This window comes from Podarcis cretensis, assembly GCF_951804945.1.
Source record: "Podarcis cretensis genome assembly, chromosome: 12".
Classification (NCBI taxonomy): Eukaryota; Metazoa; Chordata; class Lepidosauria; order Squamata; family Lacertidae; genus Podarcis; species Podarcis cretensis.
The window spans coordinates 2,941,252-2,967,070 of record NC_137181.1 but is presented as its reverse complement, the minus strand read 5'-3'; the positions used below and the strand labels follow the sequence as shown (position 1 = coordinate 2,967,070).

At 46.4% G+C, this 25,819-nt stretch overlaps 1 protein-coding gene across 2 annotated transcripts; it reads right to left on the bottom strand.

The window, feature by feature from the left end:
• Positions 1–330: 330 nt before the first annotated feature.
• On the bottom strand, positions 331–12,937 carry ELP6 (elongator acetyltransferase complex subunit 6). Of its 2 annotated transcripts, XM_079947040.1 has the most exons (7): positions 12,746–12,937; positions 11,034–11,112; positions 10,099–10,169; positions 7,474–7,607; positions 5,303–5,498; positions 3,321–3,467; positions 331–1,541 (listed from the first exon to the last, which is right to left on the bottom strand). In XM_079947040.1, exons 1-7 carry the CDS (start codon positions 12,920–12,922, stop codon positions 1,413–1,415), a joined length of 933 nt encoding a protein of 310 aa, XP_079803166.1. In that variant the 5' UTR covers positions 12,923–12,937; the 3' UTR covers positions 331–1,412. The 2 variants fall into 2 exon arrangements, with proteins under 2 accessions (XP_079803166.1, XP_079803167.1); XM_079947041.1 differs by lacking the exons at positions 11,034–11,112; positions 12,746–12,937 and adding an exon at positions 10,296–10,589.
• Positions 12,938–25,819: the final 12,882 nt, after the last annotated feature.

Here is a 25,819-nt window from a genome sequence, read left to right as displayed (position 1 = left end):
CTGGGACTGCCCTATTTGCTCCACTTGGCAGAGATCTTTAACTTAAGACTCCTCGCCGAAGGAAACACAGCAGTCTGCCACCAGTGATTGATAGTCGGGGCAGGGATGTCTCCACCTTCCTCTCTTTGAGATGGATTCTTAGAGAAAAGGTCACTGCTGACTGGAGAGAGTCATTAAGCCCTGTCCCTATAAACGGGGAAATTAAGGAGATTAGAGCAGTTAGGACAGCAGTGGACAGCGGCATCCCAACAGAGTTTGCAAGGCTGCATTGCAAATCCAAACTAAATTGGAGAGAATAGGTTTGGCTCAAACAAGCACGAAATCTGCAACTGGTCTCGAATTGCGTGTTTATTCAGCTGTCAAAAACCCTGCTGGTTTAAGGCCAGAGTTAAGGCTGTCTCACAATTCCGCTGGGTTAAGGTGGAGGCCTTAACAGACACACCCAGCAATCAGAAACGATGATGGGCAATGTCAGAGATTCCCCATGCTTTCAGGCCCAAATCTAGATGAGGAGAATGGAGTGCCTGGGATGAGCAGAGGTGTTCCTTGTTGTGCTGGTCCTGTCTTTCTTAAGCCAGGGGTTGGGAGCTGCCAGTCTGGGGGCCACACTGGGCCCCTGCAAGGCTCCTAATGTGGCTTCTGTTTCCAAACTTCTGTTTCCCCTGACTTCTGATGCAACGTCAAGTACAGGTCAGGTTACAGTGACTTGGTCGCATGACCAAGTTACCCATGGGGAAATTGATGGTGATCCTTGCAGAAAGTAACTTTGAGCTCCCTGCCTTAACTACAAGGGGTATTCTGGTGCCCCTTTAATCAGACTGTGCAGCTTGGCTCACTTCCCCGAGTTATCTCATCTGCACGCAAGTCATTTCCTGCCTTCCGTCCGTGGCATACTTGAAGGCTGGGTTGTGTTGGTATCTTGGGCGACCTGACAGACTGCGAAGATGGGAACAGCACCTGTACACAACTGAACACGGAGCGTTTTCAGTCGCCTCAGCCTCCTGACCTGCCTTGCTATCTTTCGACACCCGCTCGAGAGCCTGCGAACCTACTGAAACCACCTGGCACAACACCAAGGCTGGCTGGAGCACCAGGTTTTTTTAGTGACAGGCCCCAAACTACCGCAGAGCTGGTTTCAGTCTTTCCTTGTTTTCGACATTGTCCGCAGAGCAGCTCAGAACAAATTCAAGATCAGACAGAGGACTGCAGCGGTGGTGGGAAGCCAGTGCCCTGTTCTTCCCCGGATCAAACCCCAACAGAACACCACAGTGACTGAACCGTCACTGCAAAAGCCACCTCTGCATGGGAGAATCCTTCTGTCCCTCTCTCGATGCCTCGAGATCTTCCTGAGGACAGAGCCACTCCTTCTCCATCATCGCCCCTGAACCAAGCTTCCCCCAACCCACAGAAAGTTACAGCACAGCCGCCGACATCCCGCGAGCAAAAAACACGACGTTCCTGTCCTGGATCTTGTACTGGTAAATGCGCAGGAGGTCCCGCTCCGCTTTCCTCTCCCACGAGCTCCGCTGGATGATCGATAACTGGAGCAACGAAAGGGGAAATTGGGTGGGGGGGGGGAGGAGAGAGCGCTTATTTATTGCTTTTTTATATATTAAAAAATGTGTTCTGCTAGATCACTAAACTTACAGGTGAAACTCCAAAAATTAGAATATCATGGAAAAGTTCATTTATTTCAGTAATTCAACACAAAAGGTGAAACTAATACAGTGGTGCCCCGCAAGACGAATGCCTCGCAAGACAAAAAACCCGCTAGACGAAAGGGTTTTCCATTTTGGAGGCGCTTCGCAAAACGAATTTCCTATGGGCTTGCTTCACAAGACGAAAATGTCTTGCGAGTTTTTCCGACTTTTTTCCCCTCCCCCCCCCTTTTCCTAAGCCCTAAGCCGCTTATCTGCTTATCCACTAAAAGCCGCTAATAGCGCTAATCCGCTAAGCCGTCAATGGGCTTGCTTCGCAAGACGAAAAAACCGCTAGACGAAGAGAATCGCGGAACGGATTCTTTTCGTCTTGCGAGGCACCACTGTATACGAGATAGACTCATGACATGCAAAGCGAGATATGTCAAGCCTTTATCTGTTATCATTGCGATGATCAGGGCATACAGCTGACGAAAACCCAAATGAAAACTTAATGATGGCTTTCTGCACAACTGTCAGGTCAGCAGCCTTCCCCATGATTGTGCTTCCTACTGAACCAGACTGAGAGAGCATTTAAAGGCTCAGGAACCCATTGCAGGGGTTATGGATTGAATAGCTACTGCACCTTTTCACAATAGTCTAATTTCCTGAGATTGTTAATTTGGGGTTTTCATCAGCTGTATCATGCCATGATCATGCTGTATGTCGGCTCCCTCGGCCAGTAAAGTGAGATGAGTGCTGCAGCCCCAGAGTCGGTCACAACTGGACCTAATGGTCAGGGGTCCCTTTACCTTTACCTTTTACACTAATAGTAACACCTGGAACTTCTCCTGGTAGCAAATCAGCAACCAGAAGAAGTGTGTGTGTGTGTGTGTGTGTGTGTGTGTGTGTGTGTGTGTACACAGAACAACTCACTGTCCTCATCCACCCACCCAAAGTAGTGGGAGTGGTGGGGTGCAGGGACACCAAAGAAGGATGTCAAAAACGACACAGCAATGAGTTCTAGTGCTTTATTAAAAGAAAGGTGTTCGCTTGCAGCAAATCAGTCTGCCATATCTCCCAGCCTCTGCAGACGCCGGACGGACATGGCAGGAGAAGATGGTATGTCCGCACCCAAGCGAACATTATTTATATACAAAGCAGCCTACGCCACTTTGGCCAGGACCTCCCATCGCTCCACCTGCCCAGATGAGGGCATAGGTGAGAAAAACCCAAATCTTAGCGATAGCTCCCCTTTCCAGGCTCAGAGCTAGGGCTGGGCGATGTATCGCTATATGGTCCAAAACCGGTTTGAAGTTCATATCGTGATTGGTTTCGTATGTTGACCTGGCAATCTATCACGAATCATGATGTGAGTTTGTGTGCTCTGCAAAAACCACAATGTGGGGAAAACTGTGAAGCCAGCCAAAGCCTTTACAGAGCTCCATCCTTACTTCAGACAGTGTGATAGATCAGTATATCATGATGTTTAGCTGGTGATATATGGCGATGTTGAAAACCACATGTCGCCCAGCTCTACTCAAGAGTCTACATCAAAGCAAGTGAATCAAAATATAGATGAGCTCATTGCTGCAACAACTACCAATTAATCATGGGGTTATCTTGACGACGAAGGTGGTGTTTGCAGGCCTTTCATCTTCATATTTGCTTCAACACACTCACCTGCCCATGAACATCCTTGCAGTAGCCAGTCGCCAGTCCTTCTGCCCATAGGATCCGATTGCTCTGGTGACGGACAGCCTTCACAAGCAGCTCGTTCTCCTCGTCCTCCGAGTCGGCGCTGCTGTGCAGCATCACAACCAAGTTTCCCTGAGAGCCAGGAAGCACCACAACAGTTTCAGCTCCAATTTTAGATCAGACCAGGAGGCGCCGATAAGACACCCGGCCCCAGTCTCCTAAGTATGTAGTATCTGCACCAAGTTGAATTTTGAATTCTTGAAGCTAAGAGGCAGATTACTATTCTATTTATATATACCCCACCTTTCCCCCAGACCAGGACTCAAGGCAGCTACAGTGGTACCACGAGCTAAGAACTTAATTCATTCTGGAGGTCCGTTCTTAACCTGAAATTGTTCTTAACCTGAGGTACCACTTTAGCTAATGGGGCCTCCAGCAAAATTAAAACAACACAGGTAAAATTTTAAAAAGCTAAATATACATCTTCAGGCTCCGGAGAGGGTCTCATTAGTCACGAGGACTCTCCAGCTCTCTCCCACCATTCCTGGGTTTGAATGAATTTATTTACAGTGGTACCTAAGTTTACGAACTTAATCCATTCCGGAAGTCCGTTCTTAAACCAAAACCCTTCTTAATGAGGTGCGCGTTCCCTAATGAGGCTTGCCGCCGCCAGTGCCCTTCCACCGTTCAGATTCTGTTCTTAGACTGAGGTAAAGTTCTCAAAAAAAAAGGGGGGGGCCCTGATAGTTAAGTCCAGTCACAGACGACTCTGGGGTTGCAGCGCTCATCTTGCTTTACAGGCCGAGGGTGTCAGAGTTTGTCTGCAGACAGTTTTTCCAGGTCATGTGTCCAGCATGACTAAGCCGCTTCTGGCGCAAAGAAACACCGAAACCAGAGCAGCACACGGAATGCCGTTTACCTTCCCGCCACAGCCGTACCTATTTATCTACTTGCACTGGTGTGCTTTCAAACTGCTAAATTGGGACTGAGCAACGGAAGCTCATCCTGTCACGGGGATTCGAACTGCCGACCTTCTGATTGGCAAGCCCAAGAGGCTCAGTGGTTTAGACTACAGTGCCACCCGCGTCCCAAAAACTGGGACACTATTTCTGGTTTTGCGGAGTTCGTAAACTGAATAGTTCCGTCAACAGGACTGTCCTTAAACTGAGGTACCACTGTATTCACCTACTTCCTGGCGCCGCCCATGTACGTGGTTGCACACAAGGAGGATGTGCGAAAGGGCTTGGTGGTGCCTGTATTATTATTATTATTATTATTATTAATAATAATAATAATAATAATTTTTTATTTATACCCCGCCCTCCCCAGCCAAGGCCGGGCTCAAAGCGGCTTACAAGCAATAATAAAAACAAGATGAATGATTACAAACTTAAAAACAAAAATAAAATACAACATTAAAATAATGGAACATTAAAATATTAAAATGTAGCCTCATCGCAGGAGGAGAAGGAAAAGAAAAAAGAAAAAAAGAGAGGGAGGGAGGGAGGGAATCAAATTGGCTCCAAGCCAAAGGCCAGGCGGAACAATTCTATCTTACAGGCCCTGCGGAAAGAAATCAGATCCTGCAGGGCCCTGGTCTCATGAGGCAGAGCGTTCCACCAGGCCGGAGCCAGAGTTGAAAAGGCCCTGGCTCTGGTCGAAGCCAATCTAACTTCCTTAGTGCCCGGGACCACAAGGGTGTTGTTATTTATGGACCTTGAGGCTCTCCGTGGGGCATACCAGGAGAGGCGGTCCCGTAGGTACGAGGGTCCTAGGCCGTGAAGGGCTTTAAAGGTCAAAAGCAGCACCTTTAAGCACTTCGGAAACAGTTCTTGAAAGCCCAAGAAAGGGCTGCAAAAGGAACAGGATTTCCTTCCAAGCCCTGCCTACGCTGGAGTGACAACAGCAGCTCGTTTCAGGGCAGGCACCTGTCAAAAGGGAAAACAACTGCACAGCAATCACCGTACCTTAAGCTGAGCGTTCACCGTGACTCTGCAATAATGGATGAAGTTGAGAACGTCCGTCAGTCTCACACCGAGGCCCAGCAAGATGCCAAGGTTGTCCAAGAGCAGAACTGGGCATTTCCATGAGTCTCCGCCAGCGGCAGGGCTCAAGGCGCTGCGGACAAACTCATAAAGGGTTTTCAGGTTTGAGCCGTCACCACTGCCAGGGACAGACGGAGGAGAGGAGAGGTCTAAGTCCCTGAAAGATCACATCTACAACATCCACAACAAGCAAGAGACATTACCTCCAAACACATACAGTGGTACCTCGCAAGACGAATGCCTCGAAAGACGAAAAACTTGCAAAACGAAAGAGTTTTTCGTTTTTTGAGCTGCTTCGCAAGACAGATTTCCCTATGGACTTGCTTCGCAAGACAAAAACGTCTTGCAAGCTTGTTTCCTTTTTCTTAAAACCGTGCATTCACTTCGAGGAGCAACGCGGTGTGGTAGCCTTTTTTGAGGTTTTTGAAGACTTTGGTGATTTTTGAAGCTTTTCCAAAGTCCGTGCTTCGCAAGACGAAAAAATCGCAAGACGAAAAAACTCGCGGAACGAATTAATTTCGTCTTGCGAGGCACCACTGTACCTATGTAACAGGTGCCAGGCAACCTCTCCTCCCCACCCACTGAAATATCCTATCAAAGGCTTAGGCTGCAATCCCTTTCTCCCCCCCCCCTTTTCTTTGGCAACAGTTATTTATTGGTTTTCACATATAACATTACAATACAAATGTACCAAAGCCAACGCATTTCCTCCCCATCCCCCCCATACATTTACATTTATATTTCCTCAATCCATCATATTATTCTTTTCTCCTTCCTCCCACTTCCCTCTGCCGACACTCGATTTCCTCCACATTATACAATTTTTTAGCAGACAAAGATACCTTACTCAGCGAAGTTCTGCCTGACTCCTTCCCTTCCCCAGGGCTACAACTGTTTTGTACAAAGAGATATGGCAACTGGGGTTTCAGAGGATCTCCTGGGCGCTGTGGCTTTCCCAGTCGCCAAGACCATGTTAAAAACTAGGCTGTGGGACATAAATCGCTGGGAACTAATCTCAGCTGCGGAAAAAACATGCTCCCCTCTTTATTTTTGACTCTCTGGGGCGCAGGAATTTAATCTCAATTATTTACAATTTTTGTTTAATCCGCTAGAAAGAAGGGCTTTTTCACTGGCTAGGTTCAATTCTAATCCTTCTAACCTCCTTTGGGGTAGGTTTGCGGGTTTGGCAGAAGGAGATAGAATCTGCCCATGCGATGCCCACCTAGTGGAAACTCTAGATCACATGGCCCTTAAATGCAAAATGTATGATGATCCCTGCCAACAATTTCTAGACCATCTTATGTATTCCAACATGGAAACCAGCGACAGAGGTCATGCGCTTCTTATTACAATGGAGAGACCAGGAGCTCACCAAGACACTAGCTAAGTTGCTCTATCTGATTTTTTGTCGCCAAAGCATGCTACAGGATCCTGCCCTTGCTGGAAACCCACAGAGATGAGGCGGATTGCTCTCCTCTTCTGCCCTTTGGTGGGTGACTGTGCTGTTGGGGTGGCGACGAGATTGCACTGCCCTATCTATTCTGAATGTTCTTATGTGATGCCAATAAAGGTTACTTGACTTGGCATTATAAAATTTACAATAATCTTTGCATTCTACAGACTTCTCAAAACATCTATATGTTCTTATTATCTTCCCTTACTAATTTTTCTTCCATCCAGTACTTCGCATTTTAATCTAGGCATATTAGCATATCTTTTTTTAGAGCAATGTTTTGCCATATATTCATCAAAACATTTCCACTTCTTTTTTTAAGGAGTTAGGCTGCAATCCTAACCCTAGTTCAGTTGGACTTACAGTGGTACTTCAGGTTAAGTACTTAATTCGTTCCGGAGGTCCGTACTTAACCTGAAACTGTTCTTAACCTGAAGAACCACTTTAGCTAATGGGGTCTCCCACTGCCACCGCCGGAGCACGATTTCTGTTCTCATCCTGAAGCAAAGTGCTTAACCTGAAGCACTATTTCTGGGTTAGCGGAGTCTGTAACCTGAAGCGTATGTAACCTGAAGCGCCTGTAACCCGAGGTACCACTGTACTTCTGAGTAGATCTGGTTAGGGCAGTGATGCAAGTTACCTGAGGAACTGGAAAGGGTTGGCTTCACCCGTCTGTTCTTGATGCTGTTGCCCAAACAATATGTCGTTTGAGGATTTCAGCCCTTCCAAGAACACAAGCTGGCCTCGTTCTTTGGCCGCAGCCAAGCTGACTCCCTGGAAAGCAATATTTGCAGGTGGAGAAATGCAAGCATTGCAATTTTGCAAGCAGGTGCCAGGCACATTTGAACATCTCTCCTGCGGGTTTTTGGCTAGGGCGGACTGCCTGCCAAAAGCAACAAGCAGGAACATTAATCATCTCCCGTTCCACGTGGAAGCTGGCCCAGGAGTCCCTCACAACCCAATTTCAAGTCCTTTCCATTGTTTATCAACCCAGACAGCTGTGGAAATCCTTGGGAGAGACAGCGCACACACAATCGCCTTCGATTGTGAGAAACCTCTGCACCAGTTCCTATGTGTTGAAGAGTCACCCAAAACAGGATGTTGGAGTAGACGGGCCCCCTCTGGCCTGATCCAGCCGCCAGGCTCTTTCTTATGTACTTAAATTGATTTGGTCATAAATTATACCAAAATTAAGGAAATGATCCTTCCTGATAAGAAGCATCTTCATAGATGGTGCTTAGTTGGAGACACGACTGAGCAATGCTCTAGCTGACTGCTTCCCAAAGTGGGTGATACCTGCCCTGCAGGGGGCAGGGGGATTACTTAAGGGTGTGCTAAGAGGCAAGGGGGGCGTGGGGGCGCTGTGGGTTAAACCACAGAGCCTAGGACTTGCCGATCGGAAGGTCGGCAGTTCGAGTCCCGTTGCTGGGTCCCTGCTCCTGCCAACCTATCAGTTCGAAAGCACATCAAAGTGCAAGTAGATAAACAGGTACTGCTCCGGCGGGAAGGTAAACGGCGTTTCCGTGCACTGCTCTGGTTCGCCAGAAGCGGCTTGGTCATGCTGGCCACATGACCCGGAAGCTGTACGCCGGATCCCTCGGCCAATAAAGCAAGATGAACGCCGCAACCCAAGAGTCGGCCACAGCTGGACCTAATGGTCAGGGGTCCCTTTACCTTTAAGAGGCAAGGGGGCAGTGGGTTGGGGCTGGAGGTGGTCTTCTCCAAGCGCATTGATCGCTTTTCTATGATTGACCAGCTTAAAGCCTCAAGCAAAATACTTTCCACAATCTGCATTTCAAGTTCCGCTGCTGTTATCGCTATTTCCCTAGGTCACGTTCATTTGCAACGATTCTGATAGCCGATTATGGGTAACAGCTATTGATTTTCTCCTAAATCCTTAACTGTACATCTGTGGTAGGTGAAGGTGTGTTTGTGTTTGTTAAGCAGTTGTACAGAAATAAAAGGTAAAGGTAAAGGTACCCCTGCCCGTACGGGCCAGTCTTGACAGACTCTGGGGTTGTGCGCCCATCTCACTTAAGAGGCCAGGGGCCAGCGCTGTCCGGAGACACTTCCGGGTCACGTGGCCAGCGTGACATCGCTGCTCTGGCCAGAGCCAGAGCCAGAGCCAGAGCCGCACACGGAAACGCCGTTTACCTTCCCGCCGGTAAGCGGTCCCTATTTATCTACTTGCACCCGGAGGTGCTTTCGAACTGCTAGGTTGGCAGGCGCTGGGACCGAGCAGCGGGAGCGCACCCCACCGCAGGGATTCGAACCGCCGACCTTTCGATCGGCAAGCCCTAGGCGCTGAGGCTTTAACCCACAGCGCCACCTGCGTCCCAGTACAGAAATACATTGTACAGAAATACATTGTGCTATAAAGCCCCTTATGTTTCCTTTGTCAGACATCACCTTGCTGACAAAGGTCCGTATAGTTAAAGCTCTGGTTTTCCCAGTAGTGATGTATGGAAGTGAGAGCTGGACCATAAAGAAGGCTGATTGCCGAAGAATGGATGCTTTTGAATTCTGGTGCTGGAGGAGACTCTTGAGAGTCCCATGGACTGCAAGAAGATCAAACCTCTCCATTCTCAAGGAAATCAGCCCTGAGTGCTCACTGGAAGGACAGATCCTGAAGCTGAGGCTCCAATACTTTGGCCACCTCAGGAGAAGAGAAGACTCCCTGGAAAAGACCCTGATGTTGGGAAAGATGGAGGGCACAAGGAGAAGGGGATGACAGAGGATGAGATGGTTGGACAGTGTTCTCGAAGCTACAAACATGAGTCTGACCAAACTGCAGGAGGCAGTGGAAGACAGGAGTGCCTGGCGTGCTCTGGTCCACGGGGTCACAAAGAGTCGGACACGACTAAACGACTAAACAACAACAGCATGTTTCCGTTAGTCAGAATGCATGAAAATGCTTTTCATGCAATCCTATTTGCTGAACTTAATTGTGTTGTTATCGTCCTTAGTGGGTTGTGTAAACTGCTATTTTATAGAGTAGGGGGCCTTGGGGATGAGCTTATGGAGCCAAGGGGTTAGCAGCCTGCAAAAGTTTGAGAGCCCTTGGATTAAGATGCTGATGATGACGCAGCCTTGGTATTAATTTTAATTCCGTATATGGCTGGTAATTGTGAGCAGGAGAGCTGCTATGCTCCCTTAACAGTTTCCCTTTTGGCCCCCCTCGGCCTGATCCAACAGCCGGGTAGATCATCCCTGGAGGCCTGGACTGAGATGTTTTAATTAATACAATAAAATCAGCCTGGCTTACCAGCTTTTGGGCCACTATGTTGTAGTGGCTGAAGGACTGCAGAAGCGCCACGAAACAGACTTTGCAGCCAGCTGGAAAGACAAAAAAGGACACAAGGTGTTTCGCTGTTACGATGTCCCCACCATCAACACAAAAAACGGCAGGAAACAAACTGTTGCTCTGAAAACGTCCTTTCCCATTGTCATTTTCGTCATCACCTTTCAAGGCTTTCCCATCCTGCTGGGAAAGATGCAAATCCTGCTGGGCACGACAAAACCAATGCCGATTCATTGCGTCTTTTGACTTTACTTGCCCAAATGGACAGTGGAAGGAAGGCAAAGGACTCTCCTTCACTGGAGGTCTTGAAACAGATGTTGGATGGCCATCTGTCAGGGATTCTCTAGTTGTGGTTCCTACATTGGAGAGGGTTGGACTAGATGGCCCTCGGGGTCCCTTCCAACTTGACAATTCTGTGATGATTCTATCCGAAGTTAGGTGGGTCCCAACTAGTGACACAGTCTTCTCAGTTGCAGCACTGCACTTGCTAGGAGGCTCTTCTCACACTAACTGCGCAGCTTTCTGGCAGAGGGAAAAGACTATCTATCTATCTATCTATCTATTCAGTCCTTCCAGCACAGAATATAAACAGGCTGACTGCAGAGATTTCATCAACTCTTCTGAATCCTCCAGGCCACTGCTCTGCTTTGTGTTTATTTACATTTAATTTTTACATTCACAGATCTATCTTGTTGACGGTTTTATTCCCCCATTTACATAAATAAATAAATGAACACATTCCAGAATTCTCCCCCTCAAACAGGGGTACAGATCACATACACACATGCTACAGTTCTTCTAAAGACGTTTGCATCCCATTTTGCCAATGTTTGGATTTATGTAAGAAATATTATGGGGTTGTTGTTTTTTTTAATCACCAGATTGATTTTGCTGCATACCTTTCAAATAAAAGGAAAGGAAATGGTGAAGGAGGAAGCTGGCATCTGTCTTGTCAGCACACAGCAAGGTCAGCTTGCCCTGGAAAACAAAAAAATAGGGAGAGTATAAAAATGAAACGTTCACATGAGTCAACAGTGTGGTGCAGCAGCAAAAAAACCTAATGCAATTCTAGGCTGCATCAACAGAGGTCTAGTGTTCGGAACAAGGGAAGTTAACAGTATCGCTCTATTCTGCCCTGGCTGGACACCACTTGGAGTCCTGTATCCAGTTCTGGGCTCCCCAGTTTCAAAAGAATATTGACATGCTAGAACATGTGCAGAGGTCGACGACCAAGATGACCAAGGGTCTGGAAACCAAGAATTATGACCTCACTGGGTCACGGCGGAGATTAAATGAGGGTGGGGAGAGAAGTGCCTATACCACACTGAACTCCTTGTTCAGGGCTTGACTATGCTACCACTCAGTGGATTTGTAACTGGCTGACTGACCGAACCCAAAGGGTGCTCATCAATGGTTCCTCTTCATCCTGGAGAAGAGTGACTAGTGGGGTGCCACAGGGTTCTGTCTTGGGCCCGGTCTTATTCAACATCTTTATCAACGACTTGGATGATGGACTCAAGGGCATCCTGATCAAATTTGCAGATGACACCAAACTGGGAGGGGTGGCTAACACCCCAGAGGACAGGATCACACTTCAAAACGACCTTGACAGATTAGAGAACTGGGCCAAAACAAACAAGATGAATTTTAACAGGGACAAATGTAAAGTATTGCACTTGGGCAAAAAAAATGAGAGGCACAAATACAAGATGGGTGACACCTGGCTTGAGAGCAGTACATGTGAAAAGGATCTAGGAGTCTTGGTTGACCACAAACTTGACATGAGCCAACAGTGTGACGCGGCAGCTAAAAAAGCCAATGCAATTCTGGGCTGCATCAATAGGAGTATAGCACCTAGATCAAGGGAAGTAATAGTGCCACTGTATTCTGCTCTGGTCAGACCTCACCTGGAGTACTGTGTCCAGTTCTGGGCACCACAGTTCAAGAAGGACACGGACAAACTGGAACGTGTCCAGAGGAGGGCAACCAAAATGGTCAAAGGCCTGGAAACGATGCCTTATGAGGAACGGCTAAGGGAGCTGGGCATGCTTAGCCTGGAGAAGAGGAGGTTAAGGGGTGATATGATAGCCATGTTCCAATATATAAAAGGATGTCACATAGAGGAGGGAGAAAGGTTGTTTTCTGCTGCTCCAGAGAAGCGGACACGGAGCAATGGTTCCAAACTACAAGAAAGAAGATTCCACCTAAACATTAGGAAGAACTTCCTGACAGTAAGAGCTGTTCGGCAGTGGAATTTGCTGCCAAGGAGCGTGGTGGAGTCTCCTTCTTTGGAGGTCTTTAAGCAGAGGCTTGACAACCATATGTCAGGAGTGCTCTGATGGTGTTTCCTGCTTGGCAGGGGGTTGGACTCGATGGCCCTTGTGGTCTCTTCCAACTCTAGGATTCTATGATTCTATGATTCCAGAAAGAGGCCTCACTAGGGGGGGAAAGGCCTGGAAGGCCAAGGGGGGAATGACTACAAATCCCAGCATGCTTCGCTCCCAAACCGCGCACGCGCGTAGCATCCTGGGACCCCCCCCCCAATACAACCCAACAGCCCTCCGCCCACCGCTCCACGGAGGCCGGAGACTTCCAGGCGGCGGCCCCTCACCTGCTCCGGCTTCTCGACGGAGGCTCCGAGCAGCTCGTTCAGCTCGGCGAACATCGCGTCGCTCTCTTTCTCGCGCTCTCTCTTCAGTACGGCGTCCGCCGAGGGTCGAAAGAGGCGCCGCTGCTTCGCGCCGCGCCCGCGAGGCCTGCAGGGCCGCCGCAGTACGCATGCGCTCATTGGCCTCCGATCAGCTCTCGCGGCCGCCCTCTGCCGTCGACTTGTCAAGAGGCGCGGCGCGCATGCGCCCCCTGGGTCTCGGCTCCGCTCTTGCTGCCGCCGCCTGCCGTCCGCATGAAAGCGGCGCGGGCGGGCGCGAGGTCGAAGAATGGAGCGGGCGGGCAGGGAATTAATCCTCTCGCAACGCTGACAGCTGATTAAAATTATTATTTTTCATCCCTGATTTCTATTTATTCTTGTTAATATTAGTTAAATTAGTATACTGCATTGATATTAACATTATTATTTTATCCCCAGTGTTTCCCAACCTTGGGCGTCCAGCTGTTTTTGGACTACAACTCCCATCATCCCTAGCTAGCAAGACCAGTGGTCAGGGATGATGGGAATTGTAGTTCAAAAAACAGCTGGAGGCCCAAGGTTGGGAAACACTGGATAAAAGAATGTCATAGATAGAATCACAGCGTTGGAAGGGACCTCCAGGGGTCATCCAGCCCAACCCGCTACAATGCCTGGATATTTGCGGGTGGTCTTCCCTATGAGCTGTTAGAAGGCGGGGATATTTGCATGTTTTTTGCAGTATAGGTAAATTGCGGACATAAATTTGGCATGCGACAAGATGACCGGGAAGCCCAAAGGCTTCTGTTTCATTTGCTACAAAGATGAAGTTAGCAAAAATGTATCATACTCATGATAATAAATGCTGGAAATGTAGAGAAAGAGAAAAAGAAGGAACCTTTTACCACATTTGGTGGACGTGCCCCAAAGGAAAAGACGTCTGGGAAAGGATTTATAATGAATTGAAACAAGTGTTGAAAAACACATTTATTTAAAAAAACCCAGAATCCTTTTTACTTGGTATGGGGGGGGGGTTAAATCCCCAAAAAGGATGTTACTTTTTTCTGTATGCCACAACAGCTGCGAGAATATTGTGAGCGAAGAAGATTTACCAACTATCAAAGAATGGAAGATGAAGCTGATGGACTATATGGAACTTGCAGAACTGACCGGGAGACTCCGAGACCAGAGAGAAGAGACGGTGGAAGAAGATTGGAAGAAGTTTAAGGAATATATTCAAAAAAATATGTTAATATTTAAACCTTTGAATAGCTTTGGAAGTGGATATAGGCTGTAGGGATAGAAGTAGAAGATAGGATATTTTTAAATAGTTTTATTTGTAAGTGATAAAATGTGAAGTTATTTTAAGTGTGATTAAAAAAAAAAGATGGTTAGAATTTATGATATATGTAAACTGCTAAAGATTGAATATATGTAATCTTTAGTAAAATGAAAATCAGATAGGTGGGACTTGGGTAAGCCCGCTTAACAATATTTAGAAAAATAAGGATATGACAAGAATTTCTTCGTATTGTAATGATTAGGTGGGCTAAAGATTTTGGATATAATATTGAATTTGATGAATGGATTAAACTATGGAAGGATGGTTTAAAATTTACAGCATGTACTACGATTAAGGAAAATGTTATGAAGATGTTATACAGATGGTATATAACACCTGTAAAATTGGGTAAAATGTATAAAGTCTGTAATAAATGTTGGAAATGTCAGGAGACAGAAGGAACATTTTACCATATGTGGTGGGAATGTAAGAAGGTGAAAAGATTCTGGGAGATGATTTATAATGAGTTAAAGAAAATGTTGAAATATACATTTGTTAAAAAACCAGAAGCTTTTTTATTGGGAATATTGGGTAATGAAATTACTAAAAAAGATGTGAAATTAGTTTTGTATGCAGTTACAGCAGCCAGAATTTTGCTGGTGCAGAAGTGGACACAGGAAGAAATGCCCCCGAGAGAAGAATGGAGAATGAAATTGATGGAATACGCAGAAATGGACAGAGATTCACTGAGGACTGGAAGAAATTTACAGAGTATATCAAAAATGTTTGTGATGAACAAATAATAACTGTTGGTTTTCAAGAAGCTCTGTGAAAAATATTGATAGAAATATTGCTTAAAAAATACGATATGATTAAGATTGGTAGAGTGCAATATAAAATTGAGAAATGTGAGATGAAGAGATATCACGGAGAATTGTCAGACATGCTGATGGAAGTCTAAAAGAATGATTAAGTGAGAACTGGATGTTTAATTTGGTATAAATTTATTTGGAAAATTAATGAAAATATTTTTAAAAAAAGAATTTGTTCGTATTGTTTGTCTTTTCTGTTTGTGTTTTTTATTTGTGTTATAAAATGAATAAACATTTTTTGGGGGAAAATAAAATAAAAGACGAGCGGAGCACCGGCTTTTCTGTATTTAGATCCCACCTCTTTCTCCAAGGAGCTCCAGGGGGCGTACATGGTTCCTTCCCTTTCCTCATTCACACAACAACCCTGTGAGGTGGGTCATGCTGAGAGGCAGCGACTGGCCAGGGAGCTCCATGACCCAAGTCGGGCTTTGAACCCTGGTCTCTTCCAGGCCGTAGTCTAACACTCTAACCCAGGGGTCAGCAAACTTTTTCAGCAGGGGGCCGGCCCACTGCCCCCCAGACCTTGTGGGGGGCCGGACTATATTTTTTTTGGGGGGGGGGATGAACAAATTCCTATGCCCCACAAATAACCCAGAGATGCTGTCAGAGCTGCCTCCAGGTCCCAGCTCACAGAGGACCAACGCTAGGCTGTAGTTATGTACAAAAGTCTTTATTGAGGTTCAGTTTCCATTTTAAAGCCGCAGCGTGCAGCTCTACGTCTCGACCTTAGACCGGCGAAGTCCCGTCTGAGTCTCCTCCCCTTCCACACCAGTTTAAGACTCTCGCCTTGCTCCACCTCTTCCTAAGTTCCTTTCTCCTCTGGGCCCTCCTGCCCGCTAGGGTTTCATCCTTCCTGGACTCCTCTGACGCTGACCCTGATGATTCTTGCCCCTCCTTCCGGCGGGCTTTAGGACCTGGTTCCCTATCCGGGCTACCTTCTGTGCCGCTCGCCTGTACCTTTGAACTTGGCGCGCGCGCCCAGCCTGCAACTTTCCTCTTGACCGTTAACTCGCTCTCCGATGGAGGCGTGGCCAACCCTGACTCATCTTCTCTCGCTGGTGGTGCATATGTGGGCTCTGACACCTGGGACTCCTCCCCCCCACTACGCTCTGGTGGGGAAGCTGGTCCTGATTTCCAACTGCTGCTCTGGGAGTCCCCGCTGGCCCCTTGCTTCTGGGGTGTCCCCCTTGGGTCCCCCCTTGCCCTGCCCATCGGCGCCCCCTTCTGTGAATCTTCCGATTCGCTGGAGAGGCTCACGGAATCTATTGGGCTGCTGTCATCCTCTCCTACGCTGCCCTCGGATTGCTCCCCCTCGCTCTCCATCTCCTCTCCTCCCTGCGCTCCCGCTGAGTCCCTGACAGATGCATTTTAAATAAAAGGACACATTCTGCTCATGTGAAAACATGCTGATTCACAGGCTGGATTTAGAAGGCAATTGGGCTGGATCCGGCCCCCGGGCCTCAGTTTGCCTACCCATGCTCTAACCACTACACTACCATTGCCTCTCCTAGTATGCCCCACGGAGGACCTTAAGGTCCACAAATGACAACACTTTGGAGGTCACAAGGTGGTTAGATTGGTCACAACTAGGGCCAGGGCCTTTTCAGTACTGGCCCCAACTTGGTGGAACGCTCTGTCCCAAGAGACTAGGGCCCTGCGGGACTTGACATCCTTCTGCAGGGCCTGCAAGAAAGAGCTGTTCCGCCTGGCCTTTGGTTTGGACTCAGTCTGACCCTTACGTTTCCCTCCCCTTATGGTCTTGATTTATCGGCTACTTTTAAAATGAGGCTGCATTTTAAATTGCATTTTAACCTGTATTTTAAATTGTTTCTCTTTTTTTTCTTATTATGTTTTTACTGAAATTTTATTGGTGTTAGCCGCCTTGAGTCCAGCTCTGGCCGGGGAGGGCGGGGTATAAATAAATTATTTATTATTATTATTATCATCATCATCATCATCATCATTCAGTCCAACCCCCTGCAGTGCAGGAATCTCTGCCCAACATGGGGCTCAAACCCTCAACCTTGAGATTAAGAGTGTCGTGCTCTACCGACTGAGCTACCAAGAAAGGCTCGCATCCGACATCTCCAGGTACAAAGAATCTCAGGCACAAGGCGTTGGGAGGAACGTCCTCTCTGTGCCCGAGAGCCTGGAAAGAAGCTGTTGGTCAGAGTTGACGATACTGGGGTAGATGGACAAAGAGTTTGACCGCCTGGTGTAAAACATTACGGTAGACTGTGATCTGACCCGGAAAGACGGTCAGTGTGTCTGCGTTCCACCAGGGGGCATCACAGGGAAGCAGATTCTTTCGGAAGCCAGGAAGAACAGGAATAAGAACAGATAAGAAAAGCCTGCTGGATTAGGCAGGTCGCACATCTCATCCAGTACCTAGTGTCCAATCACAAGAGCAACTCTCCCTTCCTGCGGTTTCTAGAAACTGGCACAAATTGAAAGGGACCCCAAGGCTCATCTAGTCCAATCCCCCGAAGTGCAGGAATCTCTACTAGATCTTACATGTGAAATAAAAAATTTAAGGTCATAGATAGATAGATAGATAGATAGATAGATAGATAAAGGTAAAGGGACCCCTGACCATTAGGTCCAGTCGTTGGCGACTCTGGGGTTGTGGTGCTCATCTCGCTTTATTGGCCGAGGGAGCCGGCATACAGCTTCTGGGTCATGTGGCCAGCATGGCTAAGCCGCTTCTGGCGAACCAGAGCAGCGCATGGAAACGCCGTTTACCTTCACGCCGGAGCGGTACCTATTTATCTACTTGCACTTTGACGTGCTTTCGAACTGCTAGGTTGGCAGGAGCAGGGACCAAGCAACGGGAGCTCACCCCATCACGGGGATTCAAACCGCCGACCTTCTGATTGGCAAGTCCTAGGCTCTGTGGTTTAACCCACAGCGCCACCCGCGTCCCCAGATATAGATATAATAAATGTTCATAAATGTACCAACCAAACACATACCTAGATGTGTGGACCACATGTCTGGAGCAGCACAGGAGGACCGCTCTGAAACCATTTTCAATTTTTTTCTCTACAAGGGGGTTCCCCATTGTCTTTTCCTTCACAAATCCTGTCTTAAGGGTATATCTGTGTATGAATAGGGTGAGCCTGTGACATGGCTCAGGAACTAAGTATTTGTCATTACAAAAGACTGGCCAGGCTCCCCAGACAAGTGAGCATTAACAGGTAACCTGCCAGACAGGAGATAAACAACGCACTCAGATTTCTGTTGTAGACCGCCCTTTCTGTGATGTATGTATGATGTTTCTGAGGGTGGTCTTGAACTCCAGGGCGGGCAATTTAAAATGTCTATATAAGGGCGGACACACCTGGGTTCTGGGTCCTCCTCATTTCCTGAGTGTGAGGGGAGCATCCTGTTGCAACAGATCAATAAATATCAGGCTTACAAGCTGCTTTGCTTCTCAGTATTATCTGGTTGGCCTCTGTTATTTTCTCCAACCGATGGAGAACCTGCAAAGGACTCTGTAAGGGCTCTTGTGTCCCCCATAAGGGAATAAGGGCAGATTTACGTTATTACACATGATATTTGGCCATCCAACCTTTGCTTGAAAAGCTCAAATGAAGAGTATAGCCAAAATTATTCCTTGCCAGATGCTTATTAAGCAGTAAGGGAAACTGGAGTGCTTGGTTGTCAGCAATTGTCTGGAGCGTTCTGCTGCAAAGCTGTGGATGAACCTGAAAGGGATCAATGCGAGAAACAGAGAATCGTAGACTTGGAAGGGAACTCAAGGGTCATCCAGTCCAACTGCCTGCAGTGCAGGAATCTCAGCTAAAGTATTCATGACAGATGGCCATCCAACCTCTGTTTGAAAACCTGCAAGGAGACCTTTCCACAACCTCCAAAGGGAGTCCTTTCCACTGTCGAACAGCTCTTCCTGTCAGAAAGTTCTTCCTGGGGTTTAGTCGGAATCTCGTTCCTTGTAACCTGAAGCCATGGGTTCGAGTCCTACCCTCCAGAGCAGGAGAAACAAGCTTGCTCCATCTTCCATGGGTCCAATATCTTGAGGTATTGGAAGATGGCTCCCGTATCTCCTCTCAGGCTCCTCTTTCTTTCCCAGGCTATAAACATACATTGCTCCTTCGACCGTTCCTCATAAGGTTTGGTTTCCAGACCCTGGGTCATCTCAGCATTGCTGCCTTCGACAATTGAAGCAGAGCAAAACCATCAGGGTAATAATAATAATAATAAATTTTGATTTATACCCCGCCCTTCCCGGTTCAGAAAACTGGGCTCAGGATTGCTAACAACAAATTTAAAACAATTGATGCAACAAAAAACAGCATAAAATACAGTATAAAACGTGAATAACAATAAATTCAGAATTCAAAATCAATTTAGGGGGGAAATCTATCCAATAGACATTAGATGATCACCAGGGCTAGTGGCTAAATTAGTCCTATTTGGGCCAGCGAGGAGACCAGGGGAGAATTAGCTGTGGGATATTAGCCCTCCATGAATTTGTCCAATCAGCTTTTAAAGCCGTCGTTTTCCAAACTTTTTCCATGTTGCCTCTCACTTGCCTTCTCAGTAAACTAAAAATACTTTAGGATTAAGATGGATTAAGACCCGCCGTAAAGATTCAGTGAAACCAGCGAGATTTAGCCATGGCTTGCTCCTAACACGTGATTCACCTTTATTCCTTTGAGTACTGATTCCATTAATATCTGACTTTTCCCTCCCATAAGCTCCAGGTGACCTACATGGTTCTCTCCTCCTTTAATCGCCACAACAACCTTGTGAGGCAGGCTGGGCTGAGAGGCACAGACTGCCCCAAGGTCACCCAGTGAGCTTCTTGGCCAAAGGGGGGGGGTTTGAACCCCGGTCTCCCAGGTCCTAGTCCAACACTCGACAGGTGAAACTCGAAAAATTAGAATATCCAGTATACCTGAAGGAGCGTCTCCACCCCATCGTTCTGCCCGGACGCTGAGGTCCAGCGCCGAGGGCCTTATGGCGGTTCCCTCATTGCGAGAAGCAAAGCTACAGGTAACCAGGCAGAGGGCCTTCTCGGTGGTGACGCCCGCCCTGTGGAACGCCCTTCCAGCAGATGTCAAAGAGATAAACAACTACCTGACATTCAGAAGACATCTTAAGGCAGCCCTGTTCAGGGAAGTTTTTAACGTGTGATATTTTACTGTATTTTTGGTTTCTATGGAAGCCGCCCAGAGTGGCTGGGGAGGCCCAGCCAGATTGGCGGGGTATAAAAAATAAATTATTATTATTATTATTAATAATAATAATAATATCGTGGAAAAGTTCCTTGATTTCCGTGATTCAATTTAAAAGGTGACACTAATATATGAGACTGACTCATGACATGCAAAGCGAGATCTGCTTCTACTTCTCAGAGGTCCAATCTTGCTCGATTTGCAGTCCTTGTTTTGCTGATTTCCTTGAATATTCTAATTTCCTGAGATGGTTAATTTGGGGTTTTCATAAGCTGTGCGCCGTGATCATTGCAATGATAACAAATCAAGGCTTGACATGTCTCGCTTTGCATGTCACGAGCTTATCTCGTATATCAGTTTCACCTTTCAAGTTGAATTGCGGAAATCAAGGAACTTGCCCACGACATTCTAATTTTTCAAGTTTCACCTGTAGAACAAATCAAGGCTTGACATCTTGGGGCACTTATGTTACCTTCCCCTTATGAAGGCAGCCCTGTTTAGGGAAGTTTTTAATGTCTGATGCTGTATTCAGTTGGAAGCTGCCCAGAGTGGCTGGGGAAAGCCAGCCAGATGGGCGGAGTATAAATAATAAATTATTATTATTATTATTATTATTATTATTATTATTATTATTATTATTATTATTTTGATGAGGCTGCATTTTAAATTGCATTTTAACCTGTATTTTAAATTGGTTTCCCCCCCCCTTCTATTATGTTTTTACTGCAATTTTACAGTTGTTAGCCACCCTGGCCGGGGAGGGCGGGGTATAAATAAAATTTATTCTTCTTCTTATTATTATTCCCAGGTGTCCAATTGCTTCAGTAACAAAGCCGCAGGGCTCGATCCCCTTGGCGTCCGAAACGGACTTCTTCCTCTCACCAGGACCACTTGCCACAGAATCCAAACAGTTTGATTTGCAAAACAAACATTTAAAACAATATACAACAATTGATTTTAAGTTTAAAAGTGAAATAGGCATATAAACACATAAAAACTTTAAAATAAACTACCTTAGAGAAATGACTCAAAAGTCGCCTGTGGATCCGGGTTTGGGAATTTTCTTAACAAACTAGATTGAATTGGGGGATGGTCTGCGCCTACAGATCTATGCGCAGAATCTGGTGACAATCCGGGTCGTCTTGTGGTCTTTGCCTAATAGGAGAAGATTGAATTTTTGCTTTACCGGGAGGTCAGTAAGCCTCACCAGCAGGGGGTCAATGGTTTCTCTACATGCCTCATCGTAAAAGGGACATCTGAAAAATATGTGTTCAGGACTTCCTATATCCCCCAATGTCTCTGCTTTTTAAGATGCTGTCTAGGTTTGAGATATCACCTTGCCAACAAAGGTCCATATAGTTAAAGCTATGGTTTTCCCAGTAGTGATGTATGGAAGTGAGAGCTAGACCATAAAAAAGGCTGATCGCCGAAAAATGGATGCTTTTGAATTATTGTCTGGAGGAGACTCTTGAGAGTCCCATGGACTGCAAGAAGATCAAACCTCTCCATTCTGAAGGAAATCAGCCCTGAGTGCTCACTGGAAGGACAGATCCTGAAGCTGAGGCTCCAAGACTTTGGCCACCTCATGAGAAGAGAAGACTCCCTGGAAAAGACCCTGATGTTGGGAAGGATGGAGGGCACAAGGAGAAGGGGACGACAGAGGATGAGATGGTTGGACAGTGTTCTCAAAGCTACCAGCATGAGTTTGACCAAACTGCAGGAGGCAGTGGAAGACAGGAGTGCTTGGCATGCTCTGGTCCAGGGGTCACGAAGAGGCGGACACGACTAAACGACTAAACTAAATTAAACTAAACTATATCCCCCAATGGACAGGCGCAAATTCTCTGGTCATATGGAACTTTTTAAAAGGATCCTTCCAAGACCGGCGAGGGCAGAGCCGAGCTTCTTGCAAGTGTAAAAGCCCTTCTTGCATTTTTGGATGCAAGAAAAAAGAGATTTGCTGCTGGTGCAGCTATATATCTCTCGAAGGGAGCAGCAATAAAGGCCCCTTTGATCCTGCTATGGGTCCGAGAGAGAGAAAAAGCGAACAGAGTTAAGTTTGTGCTCCCTGTTTTTGCATCCTTCATTCTTCTGCCAGCTTCTCTTTCTCTCTCTCTCTCTCACACACACACAAAACCCCAGACATGACTCCCTTTCCTTGGCCAACTAACCAAGCATTGAAATTTAATAGCCTCGCCATTTAAAAGTGATTAAACTTTCCGATTACAATGCAGGCCTCCCCGGTGCTGAGTGGCAAGTCCATTCATTGGAAGCAAAGCAGGAACTGATGAGTGCAAATGGTCTGGGAGCGCAGAGAGGGGGGCACTGTGGTCCGGCCCGGCCAGCCCCCCAACACAGGGGACCCACATCCCATTCGTGCCCTGGGCTCCCCAAAATGCAGTGGGCCTCCAACACACGGGGCTAATTTTACAAGGCTGAAGCTTTGCTTCTGCAATGCCAAGTCTTTGGGATATCAACTGCAGAGTCCTATGTGCACAACCATGGGACACAGGTGGCGCTGTGGGTTAAACCACAGAGCCTAGGACTTGCCAATCAGAAGGTCGGCGGTTCGAATCCCCATGACGGGGTGAACTCCCGTTGCTCAGTCCCAGCTCCTTCCAACCTAGCAGTTTGAAAGCACGTCAAAGTGCAAGTAGATAAATAGGTACCGCTCCAGCGGGAAGGTAAACGGCGTTTCCGTGCACTGCTCTGGTTCGCCAGAAGCGGCTTAGTCATGCTGGCCACATGACCTGGAAGCTGTACACGGGCTCCCTCGGCCCATAGAGCGAGATGAGCGCCGCAACCCCAGAGTTGTCTGCGACTGGACCTAATGGTCAGGGGTCCCTTTACCTTTACCTATGTACACAACCATCCATCCATAGCTGTCAAATTTTCCCTTTTCTTGTGAGGAATCCTATTCAGAATAAGGGAATTCCCTTAAAAAAAGGAAAACATTGACAGCAATGTATCCATAAGTTGTTGTTGTTGTATATATGATGCTTTCCCCAAAAACTAGGACTCCTGGTGTCTTAGACAAAATAAAATGCAAAAAGATAAACAGCCTATAAAAGGTAATTGTTTTAAAAGTAGTTAAACTCTAGTGGAATTAAAACAATGGCAGATTAAGTTGATGGAGTATGCCGAAATGGGAAAAATGACCGGAACAATCAGAAATCAGGAAAAACAAAATTTTAATAAAGAATGGGGGAGATTCATGACAGTTACAGACGTTTTCGGGATATGGACGCGGCAAAACCTGGAAGTACTGGAATGGGTTACTTCCAGGTTTCAGAGCTCGTGCATACGCAGAAACCCTAAATTGCACTTTGCACATGTGCAGAAGCACCGAATCGCAACCCGCGCATGCGCAGACCCAGCGTTGCGGGTTGCGGACACCGCGGGTTGCAAGCGTGCCTCCTGCACAGATCACGTTCTCAACCCGAGCATCCACTGTATTTATCTTAAAAACCATTGTAAACAGTTAAAAGCATTAGTAGGACCAGAATAACACTTGTAGTTTAATGGTGAATTTTGGATATGATGGAGATGTAAAAGATTTGGATGATTATAAAAGATGCAGGAGGAAACGATTAATAACAGGACCTATATGTCCTCTCTGAGGGTAGAAGATTAAAGAGTTGCTGTTCTGGGTGTGAATCGTCCCTGAGAAATTTTCTCGCTCTCCTAAGGCAACAATCTCTTGCGATGTCATCTAGTGGACTCAAGGGACAGCCCATGATATCATGCGCTGTGTTCACCACCCTCTGTAAAGACTTTCTGTCCGTGGCTGTCAAGCCAACGTACCACACAGTGATACAATATGAGAGGACATTTTCTATTGTGGACTGGTAGAAGGAGGTCATCAATTTTGTTTAACACTGTTCTTTCGCAAGACCCTGAGGAAATGGAGTCTCTGTTGGGCCTTCCTAACCACCTGAGTTATATTGTTTTTCCAAGTGAGGTCTTCACTAAGGTAAACTCCCAGGAATTTAAAGGAAGAGACTCTTTCCACACAACACCCCATATATACAGTGGGACTAGTTCCCCTCTCCTCCTCCGAAAGTCCAACACCATCTCCTTTGTCTTGCTAATATTTAGGTGCAAGTTATTCTCTAATCACCATGTAGATACCATGTAGATTTGGAGTCTCTTGCTCTTATGCTGAGCTCCTCCTCCTCCTCCTCATTATTATTATTATTATTATTATTATTATTATTAATAACTTGCCTTTTTTCCCCTGACAGGAACTGAAGGTAGCTTGCAGATAAAAATAATAACTGCTAAAAACGCAGACAAATCAATCATTACATAACTATTAAACTTTGATAAAAATTAAAAACTCTCTCTCATATTTCAGGACAATGGTATTCAAATTCTGTTATGTACAATGGAACTTCAAGGAAAGCACTGCTTAAGGTTTGGGGAGGCAGTGTGGTGTAGTGGTTTGAGTACTGGACTAGAACCTGGGAGGGCAGGGTTCATATCCCCAGTCGTACATGAAGCATGGACCTTGCCAACAAAGGTCCGTATAGTTAAAGCTCTGGTTTTCCCAGTAGTGATATATGCAAGTGAGAGCTGGACCATAAAGAAGGCTGATCGCCAAAGAATGGATGCTTTTGAATTCTGGTGCTGGAGGAGACTCTTGAGAGTCCCATGGACTGCAAGAAGATCCAACCTCTCCATTCTGAAGGAAATCAGCCCTGAGTGCTCACTGGAAGGACAGATCCTGAAGCTGAGGCTCCAATACTTTGGCCACCTCGTGAGAAGAGAAGACTCCCTGGAAAAGACCCTGATGTTGGGAAAGATGGAGGGCACAAGGAGAAGGGGACGACAGAGGGCAAGATGGTGGGACAGTGTTCTCAAAGCTACCAGCATGAGTCTGACCAAACTGCGGGAGGCAGTGGAAGACAGGAGTGCCTGGCGTGCTCTGGTCCAGGGGGTCACGAAGAGTCGGACATGACTAAAGAATTAAACAACAACAATATGAAGCGCACTGGGTGACCTCTGGGGCCAGTTACTGCCTCTTAGCCAAACCATTTTTCTTCTTGTAAATAAAGAGAGAGAAAGAAAAAGAGAAACAGAACCTATGTAGAAAGGAAAATAAAGCGGGGAGGGGATAAAACCCAAAACTGTATATTTTACAAGGTTGTTATTGTCTTAACCTATTACAGTATTTATAAGAATGGATTCCAAATATCATTGAATTTGCCCATGGCAAGTCTGCAATTATATGCAAGTTGTTCATATGTTGTGAGTTTGCATAGGTCTCCAATCCAATCGTAGAAAGGAGCCTCATTTTTATTTTTCCAATTCAGCAGTATCAGTCTTTTTGCCATGGTAAGTCCACTCACATTGTCCTTTTGTAAGGTTCAAGGTGCTGGGTATATAATTCAAGAGGATATTTTGCACTGCAAATGTAAGATTATTCCGTACAGTTCTGTTGATGGTTTCAGTCACCTTCTGCCAAAAATCTTTCAGTAAAGGACAATGAAAAAAAACACCCATATGTTTTAGAGAAGCATTGTCCCTATTGTCCCATGGAGAAAAAAGGTGGGTGTAAATGCAATTAATAATAATCATCATCAAAATCAATTTCAATTAATTGATTGTGATTTTATGTAAACTGTGTTACTTCTATTGTTGTTAGCTGCTCTGAGCCCGGCTTCGGCTGGGGAGGGCGGGATATAAATAAAATTTTATTATTATTACT

Excerpts from the sequence above, each read along its gene's own strand:
- ELP6 (XM_079947040.1), bottom strand. The coding sequence starts at position 12,922 with ATGAGCGCATGCGTACTGCGGCGGCCCTGCAGGCCTCGCGGGCGCGGC. Across the intron at positions 10,170-11,033 it reads CCTTTCCTTTTATTTGAAAG|CTGGCTGCAAAGTCTGTTTC; the intron begins GTATGCAGCAAA and ends TTGTCTTTCCAG. Across the intron at positions 1,542-3,320 it reads GCAAGGATGTTCATGGGCAG|TTATCGATCATCCAGCGGAG; the intron begins GTGAGTGTGTTG and ends TCGTTGCTCCAG.